Here is a 17,136-nt window from a genome sequence, read left to right on the forward strand (position 1 = left end):
ATGCAGACCTGACAGTGGAAAATCCTCCAAGATGCTTCATGTGGCGTCTAACTTCAAGAAGGTGAAGTTAGGCGCCAAGCCTCCAATAAAGACTAAAGTGAAATTAGGCGCCACCCCTCCAGCACCTTCCTTCAATTTTACTTTGCATGTGGCGCCTAACTTCAGAAAGTGAAGTTAGACGCCATTTTATCCGCATTCAGTTTTTTTAGGGTGTTCGAAATTCTGTCTTTATGCACTTGTTTCTATTCTAATCACTCTGCATGATCAACATACACACAAAACAAAGGAAAAATAATAGAAACTCAAACAAAACTAATGAAACAAAAATAAAAAAATCAAGGTAAAATTCAAACTTAAGAATACGAAAACATCGGGTTGCCTCCCGACAAGTACTTCTTTACTATTACTAGCTTGACGGTCAACTTTGTTAATCCAGCAGATGAGTGGACCTTTGGCGATTAATCTCGCCTCCAAGATAGTACTTCAACTTCTGGTCATTTACTGTAAACCTTCTATCAGAATTCTCTTCCTGAATTTCCACATGACCATATGACGATGCTCTAGTTACCACAAACGGTCCTGACCACCGGGATTTCAGCTTCCCAGGAAAGAGTTTGAGCCTTGAATTGAATAAGAGCACTCTATGACCTGGCTCAAAGACTCTAATGGCAATTTTCTTGTCATGCCATATCTTGGTTCTCTCCTTATAGAGCTTGACATTCTCATAGGCAGAGTATCTGAATTCATCAAGCTCATTCAACTGAAGCATCCGCTTTATTCCTACAGGTTGGGCATCAAAGTTCAGAAACTTGATCGCCCAGTATGCTCTATACTCGAACTCAATTGGCAAGTGACAGGCTTTATCATAGACCAACTGATAAGGAGACATGCCAATAGGAGTCTTGTATGCTATCCGGTATGCTCAGAGAGCATCATCAAGCTTCCTAGACCAATCCTTTCTTGAGATACTGACGGTCTTCTCTAGAATCCTCTTGAGTTCTTTATTAGAGACCTCCACCTGTTCACTTTTCTGAGGGTGATAAGGGGTTGTCACTTTATGACGGACTCCATATCTCTGCAGAAGTAAATCCAGCTGTCTGTTGCAGAACTGGCTTCCTTCATCACTAATGAGTGTCCTTGGGACACCAAACCAGCTGAAAATATATCTCTGGAGAAAGCTCATCACCACTTTGGCATCATTGATGGGTAAAGCCACAGCTTCCACTCACTTGGGCACATAATCAACTGCCAATAAGATATAAGAGTTGTAGTATGAGGGTGGAAAAGGTCCCATGAAATCAATATCTCACACATTAAACAATTCAATCTCAAGAATTCCCTGCTGTGGCATCTCATGGTTGGAAGGAAGATTTTTAGCTCTGTGACATTTGTCACAGTTCTTCACAAATGCTCGAGTCTCGGAAGAAAATAGGTCAGTAAAAACTGCTCTGAAGGACCTTTGTAATTGTCCTTTCACCACCAAAGTGGCCTTCATAATCAGAGCCATGACAATGCCAAAGAATCTGCTGTGTCTCCTCATCTGAGACACACCTCCGGATTATACCATCTGAGCATCTTTTAAAAAGATAAGGATCCTCCCAAAAGTAGTACTTTGCATCAGTCAGCAGCTTCTTAATTTGTTGTTTACTATACTCCTTGGGAATGAACCTCATGACTTTGTAATTTGTAATATCTACAAACTATGGAGCCTGTTGAATGACAAAAAGTTGCTCATCTGGGAATGTCTCATTCACAGCTGTGGGTGATTGCATTTCTTCTTCAGGTTCAATTTTGAAAAGGTGGTCAGCCACTTTGATTTTCTAACCCCTTTCTGTCCTTGATCTTAATATCAAACTCCTGAAGGAGTAGTACCCATCTGATTAATTTTGGTTTAGAATTCTATTTGGTTAGAAGGTACCAAAAATTTGGTGCGGAATTTATAACCCACAAACTAACCGGAAAGTGCACTGGGTCGTACAAAGTAGTACTTCAAGTGAATGAGGGTCGATCCCACGAGGATTAATGGACCAAGCAACAATAATTGAGTGATTACTTAGTTAAACAAGTAGAAAAGAGTGTTTGGGCCTCCATTGCATTAAACAGTAAATTCAGAAGATCAGAAAGCAAGCAGTAAACGGATTGTGAAATATATATGAAAAAACAGTTAAGGTTTCAGAGATATTTATTTTTCGAATTAACTTTTCTTACCAACTATTTTAATCATATAAGATTCAATTCATGGCAAATTATATGTGACTAAACCCTAATTCCTTAGACCTTTTTAGTCTCCTCTAACCTTCATCAACCGCCAATTCCTTGGTCACTTGATTCCAATTAGAGGGTTAAGTTCAAAACTAGTTTATGTGTCACAGAAACCCTAATTATCCAAATATAAGAGGATTATATGTCAGGTATCCCGTTAAGTCCAGATAACTAGTGATTTAGGAGAATTTATTTTCAATCCGTTGTTCAGTTAAATTGCTTTTCTAAGGTTTACAAGAACTCAATTAGAATAAGGGTCATACTTCCGTTCCATCCAAATTCATAAGATGAAGAACGAAAACAATTCTTGAATTTGAAATCAATACATGAATTAAAATAGAAAAATAATAGTATTAATCCATAGAATAAAAAGAATTCCTAATCTTAACAATGGAGATTTAGTTGCTCATGGTTCAGAGAGAAAACAAGGATTCTGAAAAACTGTAAAGTGCGGAATGAGGTAAGAGAAGAGAGAAGAGCCCGAAGGGTTGATTCTTTTCCATTTTTATATCTAATCCTAATTAATGTAAAATATATTTTCTAAAACTATATAATATCTTTTCCTATTTCTAAATAAAATAAAGTTTTAATCAAAATTAAATAAACTTCTTCATGTAGCTTCAATTGAGACATGGGAACCATTGTGAATCATTGAGCTGGCGCCTAACTTAGAAAATCCAAAGTTAGGCGCCACTATGACAGCAAGCTTGGACGCATCTCTTTTGTCTTGGTGCCTAACTTGAGAATAGCCAAGTTAGGCGCCAGTATGGCCAAATATGTTGGAGAAGAAGTGTATACTATTATACATCATTGGAAATCTCTGAAAGTTAGCTTTCCAATGCCACTAGAATTACGTCAATTGGACCTCTGTAGCTCAAGTATTTTCGTTGGAGTGTTAGGAGGTCATAGTTGACAGCATCATTCACTTTCTTCTCTTCTTCTATAAAAATTCCGTCAAATTCATCCGAATGCTACCTAAAATAAACAGAATTGTACACAACTCAAAGTAGCATTCATAGTGGCTAAAAGGTATTTAAATCTTGATTAAACTTAATAATTCGAATACAAATTCACTAGGAAAAGATAGAAAAGATGCTCACGCATCACTTACTAATTGTAAAGTCACTTTCTGAAGGTGCCAACTATTTGGCATGAAATCTAAAGTGTCAACTAATCCTTGAAGGCAAAACCATGTGATATCCCATTTGCTGTTGTCTATCAATAGACCCCATCAAGGATATGATTTGATTTTTTTTAAATTTTTTTATATATGTATAAGATAATATTTACATACACAATTGGAAAAAACTATCATTATAATTTATTTTTACATATTGATTGATTTTCATGAGGTGTAAATTTCTTTTAACTTTGACTCTTCTACTTTTTTATTATAATTCTAAAAATTATATTTCTTAGTTTATAATGATTATATTTTGATAATTTCTCAATTTTTTTTATTGTTGAGAGTTATTAGTGTGTTACTTGCGTTTCACCTAGATTATATTTTCTTTTACCTAAAAAGGTTCAAAAGATGCATATAAGGGTGCAAGGATGAGAAAAGAAAACTTAGTGAAGAAAAATACAATGAAGTTATAACAAAATTTTTATGCATTAATCAGTCACAATAATTATGATGTTCCACTTTTGCGAGAAAGCAAAGGGAAAAACAAGATATACACTCAATGTATTATGATACTACAAAATTGTTTGAGTTGAGCTAATCTATGCTATGTCAGCCTCTTTTTTCTGATGAATGAGTGATTCAAGCAAAAAATGATATGATATCTAAGAACACATCTTCTGTGCAAGGAATTGTGAGGCCACCCATTGGATGAACATAACCAAATTCTTCTTCCGCTTTACTCAGCAAGTCTTGAAATGATGGTTGGTTCAAATATGATATTGGAACTATGAACCTCTTCATCTTTTCTCCAACATAAACTGCAAGATGCCCCTTTGAAGCTGCTTGTGTAGATTTTCTAATACCAGGTAAGCGAAAGTCCATTGTTTCTTTTTTGTTGTTCCACTCACACAACTATAGAATGATCTCAAGTAGCTTGTATATGAAAAAAGTGTTTCAAGTCTGATGTTTTGTGTTTGAGAATGCATAGATGAGTATTAGTATATATAGACCAAAAGGATGCTTGTGTGGATACCCTTTTGTATGGAATTGAATGGGGTCTAGAAAGACAAGGACTCATGAACCTTCACATGGTGCTGTCTCTTGGAGGTCTTTATGAAGAACTACTAATGATTCAGGAGCAAATGGCCCACATTATTGAAGATTTGCCAACATAATCACTGCTTGAAAATGAAAGAGGTATGAACTATTGATTGTTGAGAACCTAATTGTTGTTTAAAAAATTTAATAGCCTGCTTCTCATCTACATATATACCAAACTTTATCTATTCTTCACTTGGTGTTGTTTAGAACTTGATGTACATTCACACAGCCCCGTGATCATGTATCAATGTTGGCTCAATTATTAACTACCATGTTTCAGAGCTATCAATCACATCCTGCTTGGGGTTTTCAAATTTCATAATTTGTTACTCTGGTATTATTAGTTGGCAGATGTATGGATATAAAGTTTTCAATCTAAGGAAAATATATGAGATGTCTAAAGCATGTCTAGTAGAAGGTGGCTATTGTTTGGGCCATTCCTTTAGAAGGTGTGGTGTGCACTCTTACACAACTGCTTAATCCTTGATAGAAATCTCTAAGACAGCACCATGTGATTTCTCGTCTGTGTCCTCATCCTTTCAACAATCTTTCATCCTAGAAATAATTATTCAAGGAATGTGAAGTCTATAAATACACTTCCTCTTGCCTTCAAAAACAGCACAAACCATTGCCATCCTCAAGCATAAACGTTTAGACACATTCTTCTTAGATTTTAGAGCTTTGCCTTGTTCTCCTTCTTTTAGACCAACACAAAAGATGGGTTTCCGTTTACCTGCTATTCGAAGGGCTTCCTTCTCTGCTAGTCAATCATCTTCAAAATCCTTGGAAGCTCCAAAGGGATATCTTGCAGTGTATGTTGGAGAGAAGCAGAAGCGTTTTCTGATCCCTGTATCATATTTGAACCAACCATCATTCCAAGACTTGTTGAGTCAAGCCGAGGAAGAGTTTGGGTATGATCATCCCATGGGTGGTCTCACAATTCCTTGCAGTGAAGATGCTTTCCGACAAATCACTTCTCACTTGAATAGCCTATAAATCTCATTATGTGGGAGGCTGACTTAGATTAGTGTACAGATTTTGCACAATAGTATAGAGTTAACCATCAGAATGACAAATTCAAAGAAATTGTCTTCTGTTTTTTGTGTAATAACAACAAATTCAATTAATCAAATATTTCTTTTTATCAACAAAAATGTTCACATCTCTCTGCAATTAGTAGCTTCTTCATCATTTTATTTGATTTAAGTAAAATCCAATTTATCCACTTTGATAAATTCCAAAGAGCAAGTATGTTTCCTATGGTAGAAGAAAAAGATAGCTCCATTTGGACCCGAGGTTAAGGTTTTGGGGGGCCTGATCACAACTATGCATGTTGTGCCTTCCCAACCTATGCAGGTGCACAATAGCAATGACAGCATCAAGGTCTAATTATCCCCTTGAATAACACTAACTCACTTTTATAGAAATAGCCATTGCAAATGTCATTAATGCATGTTATCTATAATAACATAGTGTAGATTTTCTCTTCTTAATTTTGGTTTTTAATTATGACCCAAAATTTCCAGATATGAATGATGAGTGCTGTATATATATGAATTCCATGACACCTACTGTTGATCTACTGTTCCATGTTTTTCTCATTCTGTATTTTTTGCAAGGCTCATTCATACTTTTGCGTTTGGATGATGAAATAAATATATATAACCACTCCACTCTACAATACTGATTTTATTTTAATTTCTCTTTTTAAAACTGTTTCAATAATTGTTGAAATTGTTGGCTAGTTTTAGGAAAATATTTCATGACTTCAAATTACTAGTGATTGTCACAAAATGTAGTCCCTTATTTAAGAGCAATCAACTTCATTTCATGATCAATAGATCCAAGAAGTATTTCATCAGAGAGTAGAGAACCAATGATATGTTTTGAGCCAGTCTGGAAGATAGAAATTAGGCATTACTTTGGCTACATAATTATTAACTTTTTCCTTGTAAAGTCTCTTTCTGAAGGTGTCAACTATGGTGGCCTGAATTCTAATATTCTAAATTTAGTTATTAGCATATGGGATGTAATTTGTAAACTCTATTTTCGAGGGTGGGCAAAAATGTTGGAGTCATATCTCAAATGTCAAGTAATCCTTGAAGACAATACCATGTGATTTCCCATTTGCTGTCTCTATCCCTAGACCCTATGACGGATATGATTTGATTTCATTGTTCGTTCTTATAACGATAATAATATTAATATTTATTGGTGCTGTTAATTACATTTCTCTTAAATATGTTTTCTTTCAATTAAAGAGACTTCAAAATAATTAAAAAGAGGGGAATGGCAAGTAAGCATAACAGGAACATGGTGAGTGTGCAATATATGCAAATACTTTGCATCAATGAATGAGACTAATTAACATGTTCCACTTTTTCATGAAAGCAAAGTGAAAACAAACTCTCCCTCCTACCTACTCAGCTTACAATTGTACTTGAAAAAATTGTTTGATTTGAACTGATCTACAAAATTGTTTGATTTGAACTAGTCTATGTTATGTCAGCCTCAATTTTCTGATAATGATCAAGCCAGAACTGATACAATGTCTAAGAACATGTCTTCTGTGCAAGAAAATGTGAGGCCACCCATTGGATGAACATAACCAAATTCTTCTTCTGCTTTACTCAGCAAGTCTTGAAATGATGGTTGGTTCAAATATGATGTTGGAACTATGAACCTCTTCATCTTTTCTCCAACATACACTGCAAGATACCCCTTTGGCACTTCATTCTTTGAAGGTTCCTTTGTAGCTTTTCTGATACCAGGTAAGCGAAATCCCATTGTTTCTTTTTTGATATTCCAGACACACAGTACTGCAGAATGATCTCAAGTAACTTGTATGAGAAAGTTGTGTTTCAAGTCTGATGTTTGTGTGTTTGAGAATGCAAAGATGAGTAGTGGTATATATAGATCAATAGGTTGCTTCTGTGGATACCCTTCTCTAAGTTATTAAATGCTTAATGAATGAACTGTTTAATGGGATCCAGTGAAAGAAAAGGACTCATGAACCTTCACATGTTGTTGTCTTGGAGAGTCTTTTTGAAAAACTACTACGATTTAGCAGTAAATGGCCCACAATGTGGAAGATTTGCCAACACAGTCACTGCTTGAAAATGAAACAAATTAGTACTGTTGAATGTAGAAAATCTTATTATTGTTTAACTAATGTAATGGCCTGTTTCTCACGTACAAGACATGCCCAAACATTTCAGTTCAGTGGTCTATTAGCTAATAGCTGTTTGTACTTGATCTTGAACGTTGATATCATATCTATAATCCATAAAACTTGTTTGTAGCTTTTGGATAAGGTCACTTTCAGAGCTATCAATCAAGTTCTGCTTATGGTTTACAAATTTCATAATTTGGTACTCTGGTATTACTATTAGGCAAATGTATGGACATAAGTTTTCAATCTAAGAAAAATTTGTAAGATGTCTAAAGCATGTCTAATAATGGATTATCAATGGTACAACACATGAAAACACATTAGGTGTAATTCAAATCATGTCTGGTAATAGATTAATTGAGATTATCTCATTTGATTACAAGTGGCTGCTCTATGAGCCGTTGCTTGAGATGGTAGGGTATGCATTCTTATACAAATGCTTAATGCTTGATAGAAATCTCTAAGACAGCACCATGTGATTTCTCATCACTATGTCCTCATCCTAGAAATAATTATCCAAGTAATGTTAAAATGTATAAATACACTTCCTCTTGCCTTCAAAAACAGCACAACTCATTGCCATCCTCAAGCATCAACGTTTAGAATTTAGACACATTCTTCTTAGATTTGAGAGTTTTGCCTTATTCTCCTTGTAGAACAACACTAAAGATGGGTTTCCGTTTACCTGGTATTCGAAGGGCATCCTTCTCTGCTAACCAAGCATCTTCAAGATCCTTGGAAGTCCCAAAGGGGTATCTTGCAGTGTATGTTGGAGAGAAACAGAAGCGATTTGTAATTCCCATATCATATCTGAACCAACCATCATTTCAAGACTTGTTGAGTCAAGCTCAGGAAGAGTTCGGATATGATCATCCCATGGGTGGTCTCACTATTCCTTGCAGCGAATATGTCTTCCAACAGATCACTTCTCAGCTTGAATATCCTTAACTCTTGTATAGAAGATTGACTTAGATTAGTATAGACATTTTGTACAATAGGTAAGAGTTGACCACCAGATTGACAAATTCAAAGAATATGTCTTCTGTTTTTTTTTTATAATGACAGTGAGCTCAATAACTCAGATATTTCTTCTCATCAATAAAATTGTTCAGTTCTCTTTGCAATTAGTAGCTTATTGACCATCATTACTTGCTTAAGTTAACTCCATTTGGAACAATTTTGTATGGTAATTGTGGTTTTTTGTTATGACTCAAAAAAAGGTTCAAACATAGAAGCTCTAGTTAGAACAATTTAGCACATTAACTTGTTAATATATTCATTCTATTCAATTCTTTATATAAATAGTATCATAGTTCATGACTATTATTTAGCAAATATTACATACATATTTATCTCACACAACCACACACATACTAAAAACAATAACATGTGTATTCACTAAAATACCCCATCACATTGAGCGAACTTTGAACATATAATCATCCAATCCAATCTACACAACACAAACATTAATCCTGTACTAATGTACTACTTGGAGGATGGAGAATACTGTCTGAATGATGGTGAGAATAAGTAGAAAAATTCCAGCAATGGAAGCTACCGTCTTCCATGGAGTGTTGCAGTAGTCGCGCCTCAAGGTTGCTACTTTTCTATTCCAAGGGTGAGCACAGAAATCATTCAAATCTTGAAAAATGCTTGAATATTTCACATTAAAATCTGTCTGCATAATGTTGACTCCAAGACCATTGAACATTTCAGCCACTGCATTGCTATCACTTAACCAGTTATCAATTATTCCTTTCTTAATCAGTAAATCTACATCTTTGTCTGTGTTGATTAGGTAGTCAAAGACAGTAATATAGTCAGTGAGATAGGATTCATTAACACAGTGGCATTGCTCGAACGCTAACAAATTTCTCAAAACAATTTCAGTATTGTCGTCGACTCTAATGAACGGGATTCTCAAAGTATGACCAGAAAGTTGCAAGTCTAGTAAGCATTGACTATTTTTGTTTACTTCAAAATTCACTCCAGCTTCCTTCAACTTAGATGCACTATAAAGGTGTGTTACCTCTGCAGTTCTTGAGCATCCAGAGACTGATGGTTGGAATAAGTGAGAGGATATTAATAAAAGCTTTCTTGATAGATCTGTGAAATGAGCTATTGTGCTAACATTGGATAAGGATAACCCAACCTTATCACTAGAAATGATATAATTAGGAATGATATAATGAAAAGTGAGCCATAATAATGAAGGATAGTTGTTCTGGCCTCTACTATTTAAAGTAGAAGGGAAAGCTAGATTGTGAAGCTTCTCAAGAACAAAGAAAGGGACTTGATTCTCAAGCAACAACAAATCATAGTGCATAAAATTCCCTAACCTTGGTGGCAGAAGAATGGCATCCCTATGGTGGTACCTGCATAAAAGCTCTAATATGAAGCAGCAATCCACCAATATCACCCTGATATGTTTCTCAATGCTAAGTTTGATGTCATCTGAGTAACAACGACGAACCTCTGGCTCGAGCTCTTGCACGCAACTCACAAAACTTTTCAAGTTCTTTGTCTCTGATCTTTCAATGAATTGTCTGCAATATAATCTTTTCTGGTCCTCCATCCTTAGCAACTTTGGATTCCCATGGTGAAAAGGACCAATTGAAACAACCTTTGGAGTGTATGCATCTTTTTTGAACTTGCGGATTTCATGGGGCACCCTATAGATGCAGCATTCATCAGTAAGAAGAGGTTGTGCTTCCTCCAACATTGCATTAATCTTGATTAAAACATCATTAGGATTCCCACCTTCCATCTATATGTAAAAGTAGGAACATAAAAGGAAACAATTATCAATTACATGATTATACATAATTTAGTGCATGGAATAAAAACTAAGACAATAAAAGGGAAAAAGAAAGAGTCTAATATTGAAATACGCTTACAATAAGAATGATCAAAATCCTCTATTAAAATGCAGATGAAAGTTAACCAACTTGAGTTGGTTGAGTGGTTAACTTACTCGTCCGCTTAAGCAAGTGTCGAAAGTTCGAATCCCGCCTTGTACATGCAACAACTCATTAGTCAGTGGCAGACAGCAGACCCTTCCTTAAATGGAGCTTAGATCCGCGATGGATTAGTTAATGACCTGTCGGGTTGGGGGATACTGCAGGCAACCAAAAAAAAATGGCGGTGAAAGTTTAAATGCATGAAACCATGAATTGGCCAAGAGCAAGACTTAAAGGAATTCACTAAGCCACTAACAAAACCTCACCATATCAATTGCTGAAAGAGCTAAGCCTGAAACAAGGAGCAATGATTGATAATGGTGGCCATGGCTTGGACTCTTTAGATATTAATATTGTGGCGGAGACTCATTGACTTTTCGAGCAAAATAATAAAAGAAGACCTACCATGACTTAAAAGAGCAACTGGTTAATTATTATCATTACTACAAACTCCATGGCTAAATTCCTACTAATTATTATTATTATTTGGCAGGTGTTGTGTCCAATTCTTATGCAGAGGAAGCTGCTAGCTAGGTTTCTTAAGCTTATGTATTGAACTGTGTAGATGATTTGGTTGGTCAACTTGAACTGTGTAGTTGACTTGGTCAACTTTGGTTTCTAGTTTTAGTCACAACATGTACTTGATGACCCATTCTAATTGTATATGTGTTTATATTGCTTACAAACACAGATGGCTGTGAAGAAATTAATTATGTACAAAGTTTTAACTTATAGGTGATACATAGAGTAAGACAAATTTGGAAGTGAATTAATAAGTTGAAATCTGATTAAAAAAATTGAAAATCACACTAGTAACATCCACAATCAATCTAGTTTCCTTTTTTGAATGTTCATTTTTCACCCACTATTTTAGGTTGTTGATTACAAATTGATTACAATGAGCAGTGAAAATTTGGTGGGAAAAGTAACTTACATCACACCGGCCATAATGATTATGTTACATAAGTCAGATCAAGCATAAGTTGGATCCACACTAACTCCAAAATAAGACACATCAAGTGTGTCCAAAACCAATAATGTTTGGCAAACAACATATAATCAGTCCAAAACAATTTAAAATTATTATATTTTGTATTCATTAAATCCTGCTATAGTAATCGTGTAATATTAAATGTAATAATTACGAGTATTAAAAAAAAACCAGATTAATCAAACTTAACTAAAACTGTCTTAAATAAATCAGTATTTTTAAGTAAAAAATTGAACTGAAACTACAGTTTTATAAAAACTAGTTTATTTGATTTAGTTAAACTTAACTAATAAATATGTAATTATAGATGTTACATATATGACATTATATTATTTAATATGATTTTAAAAGTGCTATATTATTTAAGGATTTATTAAATAATATGTAAATTAATATTAAATTTAAAAATTCGTTTGTAAAAATTATTGTACATACAAAATATTGATTTGACAATTTTTGTATAGTCCAATATAATTATTCAATAAAAAAGAAAATACAAAGACAATTATACAACAACAACAAAATCTTGACCTCTTTCTCAAATATTCATTGCTCGTCATTTTTTCTACTGTTCTTGTATAATAAAAAAGCTCTTTAATATAATCAATTCTACCAGATAGGTTTATCTTTATTTGCTGGCATGAAATGTTTTTCATTAACAAATTACACGAACTTTAAGAAATGAACTATCTATTTGTTTGCTAATATTTTCTAGAGGATATGGTAAACTGAACTTATTAGATCAATGCACAGTACTATTGAAAAGTGGGCTTGAATAATGAATATGGATGCCCCTAATCACTTGTTGCACATCAGCTTCATTTGGTACCACCTTAGCTTCATGGCGAATAAAATACTTAAATGCAGAATGTGGGTGAGTTTTTTTATTGAAGTGCTTTGAAATATATTAACTTATTGAGAAAGTCTAGGGCCAGCTTTGTGTTTTGTGGTAACCATCAAAAGAAAAGTGAGTGATCTCCCACCATTGGATATAATCTCACACCATTAAAAACACTATTGATGACCAATTGATAGTTACAAAACACAAAAATTGCTGACTCTCTAGCACTCCTCTAAATTATTAATGCAACATAATATTATGAAATGATATCTATTGTGTAGATGTCCAATTTCTTCAAAATTTATGAGTTAAATAGAGATTCTAACTATGATCGTTAGTCCTATAGTATATAAACAGAATTGCTTCTCCATTGTTTGTTGAGATTAACCATAATTTCATTTCCATTTGCATTTTTCAAAAGCTTGTTTTACAACTTCACACTTCTCAACACTACCCCGGATCCAATTCTTGTTTCTCTCTCAAACTCTCTAAGGATTTATGCTGATGCTGCTGTTGCTGCTTTTTCTTTTGACTTTCACCACTCTTTATTTTCTCCATTATCGAAATGTAAGAAGCAAAGTAAGTTACAAGCTTCCGCCAGGACCTTCTCCTCTTCCCATCATTGGAAACCTACACCAACTTGGAAAAAATCCCCACCATTCCTCTGCCATTCTTGCAAAGATTCATGGCCCAATAATGACTTTAAAGTTGGGACAATTAAATATTAACCACCATAGTGATCTCTTCAGCTGAAATGGCCAAAATAGTGCTTCAAAACTATGATCAGTTCCTATCAAATCGCACCGTTCCTGAGGCTATAAGAGTTCACAATCACCATGTTCATAGCATTGCCTTCATGCCCATCACACCTCTTTGGAGATTCCTTAGGAAGATATGCAACAATCAGTTATTCGCCAACAAGACTATTGGCGCGACCCAAGACTTGCGACGCAAGAAAGTGCAAGAACTCCTTGGCAAGATCCATCAAAGTAGCCAAATTGGTGAAGCAGTGGATATTGGAGAAGCAGCTTTCAAGACAACAATAAATCTATTGTCCAACACAATTTTTTCAGAGGATTTGGTTCACTCTTCGGGTTCTGCTTCACGGTTCAAGGATTTAGTTGCCAATATCAACATAGGGAGTGGAAAACCAAACTTGGCTGATTATTTTCCAGCCTTGAGAATGGTTGATCCACAAAGAATTAGAGCAAAAAATTCCATTTATGCTGGCAAGTTACTGGATATCTTCCATGATTTGATTAAACAAAGGACAAAGTTGATACTGAAAACAGGTTTTGACACCAATAAGGACATGTTAGAAGCTCTTCTTAACATTTCTCTAGAGAATAATAGCAAAGTGATGGACAAAATAAATAATGAACATTTAATGCTGGTATATGCTCTCTCTCCAGGCTTTCTTTTCTCAATTTAATTGCAGTTATATCATATATAAATATGCCTTAGGGAGAAAAACAAATCCAAGCTTTTATTATTTAGCATTTATTAATTGTCTTTATTAATTATAACGATAATTAATAAATATTAAATAAGATAAATTTAAACTATTTTGACTCTTTTTTTGTTTTTCAAATACTATTGAGGGACGTGATTGTATATCTCTCAATTTATAACATTTACTGATGTAATTAACAGATCAGATTGCGTACATTACACTTTTTGAGAACGGTCATTTTTCGGATTCTGTGATAGCTCAGGATGCTTATGCACCAAGTTACCTTTTTTACTTTTATCTTTTGATTTTTACAATTTATTTCTTTGGTGACTTTGATTTTCATTGCTAGACCTTATTTGTTGCTGGAACTGATACAATCACATCTACATTAGAATGGGCACGCAATGACTGAATTACTCAGCAATCCAAATACTATGAAAAGGGCTAAAAGGGAGCTTGAAGAAACCATTGGAAAGGGAAACCAAGTTGAGGAATCAGACATAGCAAGATTACCATATTTAGAAGCAACATTGAAAGAGACATTTCGTTTATTTGCACCCTTCAGTGCCATTTTTGATCCCAAGAAAAGCTGACACTGATGTAGAAATCAATGGCTATACCATACCAAAAGGTTCACAATTGCTAATCAATGTTTATGCTATCGGAAGGGATTCAAATGTGTGGAAGAATGACACGAATTTGTTCTCACCAGAGAGGTTCTTGGGATTAGAAACTCATGTTAAAGGGAGGCATTTTGAGTTGATATCATTTGGTGCTGGTAGAAGAATATGTCCTGCTTTATCATATGCTATGAAGATTTTGTTCTTGATGTTAGACTCATTGCTTAATTGTTTTGATTGGAAGCTTGAAAATGATTCGAAAGCTGAGGATTTGGATAAAAGAGAGAAGAATTTGGAATATCATTAAGAAAGGCTAAACCCCTTAGAGTCATTCCAATCAAAGTAAATAACTAATGAATTTATGCCGAGCATACACAAATTTATGCTTACAGGACTAACACCGTGCCATGCGCAAAGAGCTAAATTAGTTATGTTATATAGTATAAATTTAAAATATTATATTATTTAAGAATAGATTAGATAATGTATAAACTAATGTTAAATTTAAAAGTTAATTTATAAAAAATATTATACAATATTTATTTAATAATTTATATATGATTTTAATATAATTATTCAACAAAAAATACAAAAACATATATAGTTTTAATGTAAATAATAATTATATTTAATCAACCGTTATTTTTTAATTCAATTGAGTAATAATATATATTAAATTTAATTAGTTAAAAAGTTTAAAATTTTGTTTAGTGACATATCAAAATCGATTTAAATATTGTAATGGTTGATGATAAATTTATCTATATATCTAGCTATTTATAATCGGATTTTTTATTTAAATAAATAAAATAAAAGTAATAATTACCGAAATAAATAATTTTAAAAATATTTACCATTTTACATTCTCTAATCATATCTATAAAATGTTCATATTGTGTACAGTGTAAACGAGATATATAGAAGATAATCCCAATAGCTATAAAAGGATGTATAACCTTTGGTATTCTTTACAAACTTTTTTCATTCTTTTTGTGTCTCATATTTCTCACAAAGACAAGGCATTAATGGCCAGTAGTAGTCCATACATAGTTGTGATTGTTTATCTCAATTGTCGTATGAGAAATGACGACAACGGGGTGACATTTGAGTGTGAGGATCCGATATTGTTTCGTACCCAGCGTGTGAAGACGTTGTCGGATTTGAAGAGTTTGATATTGAACAAGCTCGGTGGGACACAAGCGGGGGAAATCAGAAGGGTGACGTATAGATTGCTGGCACCCATGGGTAACGGAATCTTTCGGTTTCGACTATTCCGACTTCTAAGGGACGAGCATGTGCGACTGATATTCGACATCCATGGGAAGATCATGGTGGAGTAGGTAATTGAGCTTTTCACAGAGGTGGGACACAGTGGTGGTGAGAGTTTCGTACACTCAACGTATGTACAGGATGACCGACTCCTCGTACCACCACCCATTCATTAAGTAACAAACCATACGAATTAACAACAATATTTAACGCGAAATGAAAAAGTAATATTTGGTTACCTCGCAGCTAGCGGATACTGGTAGATTCCTCTATCTGGTGGACACCACTGAGGTAATCACTGATAAATCCAGCTCATCAAAAGCGGAGTGCAATCGGCAATGTCTGTAACCCCCTACTGTGCCGCCAAATAGAGTGACTGGTACGTTCAGGCCAGTACAGCCGAGCCCCAAGACAACTTCCTACACTCCGCGAAGTCCCTGAGAAGCGGTAGCCAACGTATGTGCACTAAGTTGTTGGACATGTTTGTCAACAGATACCCTCCGATCAGTAACATAATATAGCACCTGGCGTACTTTCGAAAAGTCTCCGCGTCGTTGGTTGGGGGCATCTGGCAGACACGATCACGCAACCACACTAGTTTTAGCGTGAAGGACTCCTTCTTCTGCGCAGCCTGCTGTGTGGCCACCGGAGGCCTGACACCAAGCAGCTGCTCTACCATGGCTCACGTCTCCGTGCCATACCACCTACCGAAGTCACGAAGGCAGCCCCCAACAGGGTTTCTTTGTGTTCATAGGCCTAGGTGGTACGCCACTTCCTGCAAGGTGATAGTAACCTCACCCCACGGGAGATGAAACGTGTGCGTCTCCGGACGCCATTGCTCTATGAGTATCAAAATTAAGAAATTGTCAAAAATAAAGTCTTTGAGGGGTACCGTGTCACCGAATTCAGCCTCAGACAGATATAGGACGATGACGTCCGATGAAAAAAGAGTATGGCTAACTCGCCGTGTCGGTAAATATTTTTTAAATTATTTATTTTAATAATTATTAGAATTATTTTATTTATTTAAATAAAAAATCCATTTATAACCTATAAAAATGGATACCAACCCTCTATATAATAAGTTTTAACCATTTTAATTTTCTAACGATGTCACGTCAGTATTTCTAAATACAAGATAACATACGAAAATCAATCAATTATCTTTTAAAAAATAAAAAATAAAAAGATCTTACCTATTATTAGTATTCAATTAAAATATAAATTACTAATTAAATGTGTAAATATAATGAACATATACATTAAAACTATCATATTCATAATAGAGTTTCATGTTAATGCATTCGCAGTGTAAAATATTTTACATAGTTGTACAAT

The 17,136-nt window shown here is 34.5% G+C and overlaps 5 protein-coding genes and 1 pseudogene across 6 annotated transcripts; 3 read left to right on the forward strand and 3 right to left on the reverse strand.

Annotated features, from left to right (window-relative positions):
* Positions 1-427: 427 nt before the first annotated feature.
* Positions 428-889, reverse strand: LOC107477020 (uncharacterized). Its single transcript, XM_016096986.1, has one exon. The coding sequence runs from the start codon at positions 887-889 to the stop codon at positions 428-430; it is 462 nt and encodes a 153-aa protein (XP_015952472.1).
* Positions 890-4,764: 3,875 nt separating this feature from the next.
* LOC107476597 (auxin-induced protein X10A-like) lies at positions 4,765-5,612 on the forward strand. Its single transcript, XM_021137445.2, has one exon. It carries the CDS (start codon positions 5,207-5,209, stop codon positions 5,483-5,485), a length of 279 nt encoding a protein of 92 aa, XP_020993104.1. The 5' UTR covers positions 4,765-5,206; the 3' UTR covers positions 5,486-5,612.
* A 1,168-nt stretch (positions 5,613-6,780) lies between these two features.
* LOC127745644 (auxin-induced protein 15A-like) lies at positions 6,781-7,354 on the reverse strand. The gene has a single exon (XM_052258731.1). It carries the CDS (start codon positions 7,274-7,276, stop codon positions 7,019-7,021), a length of 258 nt encoding a protein of 85 aa, XP_052114691.1. The 5' UTR covers positions 7,277-7,354; the 3' UTR covers positions 6,781-7,018.
* Positions 7,355-8,020: 666 nt separating this feature from the next.
* Positions 8,021-8,777, forward strand: LOC110278940 (auxin-induced protein 6B-like). Its single transcript, XM_021137446.2, has one exon. It carries the CDS (start codon positions 8,331-8,333, stop codon positions 8,607-8,609), a length of 279 nt encoding a protein of 92 aa, XP_020993105.1. The 5' UTR covers positions 8,021-8,330; the 3' UTR covers positions 8,610-8,777.
* A 191-nt stretch (positions 8,778-8,968) lies between these two features.
* LOC107476582 (UPF0481 protein At3g47200-like) lies at positions 8,969-11,149 on the reverse strand. 2 transcript variants are annotated; one of them, XM_052258722.1, is made up of 3 exons: positions 10,891-11,149; positions 10,562-10,782; positions 8,969-10,431 (listed from the first exon to the last, which is right to left on the reverse strand). In XM_052258722.1, exon 3 carries the CDS (start codon positions 10,429-10,431, stop codon positions 9,142-9,144), a length of 1,290 nt encoding a protein of 429 aa, XP_052114682.1. In that variant the 5' UTR covers positions 10,562-10,782; positions 10,891-11,149; the 3' UTR covers positions 8,969-9,141. The 2 variants fall into 2 exon arrangements, with proteins under 2 accessions (XP_052114682.1, XP_052114681.1); XM_052258721.1 differs by having other exon boundaries at positions 10,639-10,782; positions 10,891-11,148.
* A 1,811-nt stretch (positions 11,150-12,960) lies between these two features.
* LOC107477019 (geraniol 8-hydroxylase-like) lies at positions 12,961-14,883 on the forward strand (annotated as a pseudogene).
* The last annotated feature ends 2,253 nt before the right edge of the window (positions 14,884-17,136 follow it).

This window comes from Arachis duranensis, chromosome 3 (genome assembly GCF_000817695.3).
Source record: "Arachis duranensis cultivar V14167 chromosome 3, aradu.V14167.gnm2.J7QH, whole genome shotgun sequence".
NCBI lineage: Eukaryota > Viridiplantae > Streptophyta > Magnoliopsida > Fabales > Fabaceae > Arachis > Arachis duranensis.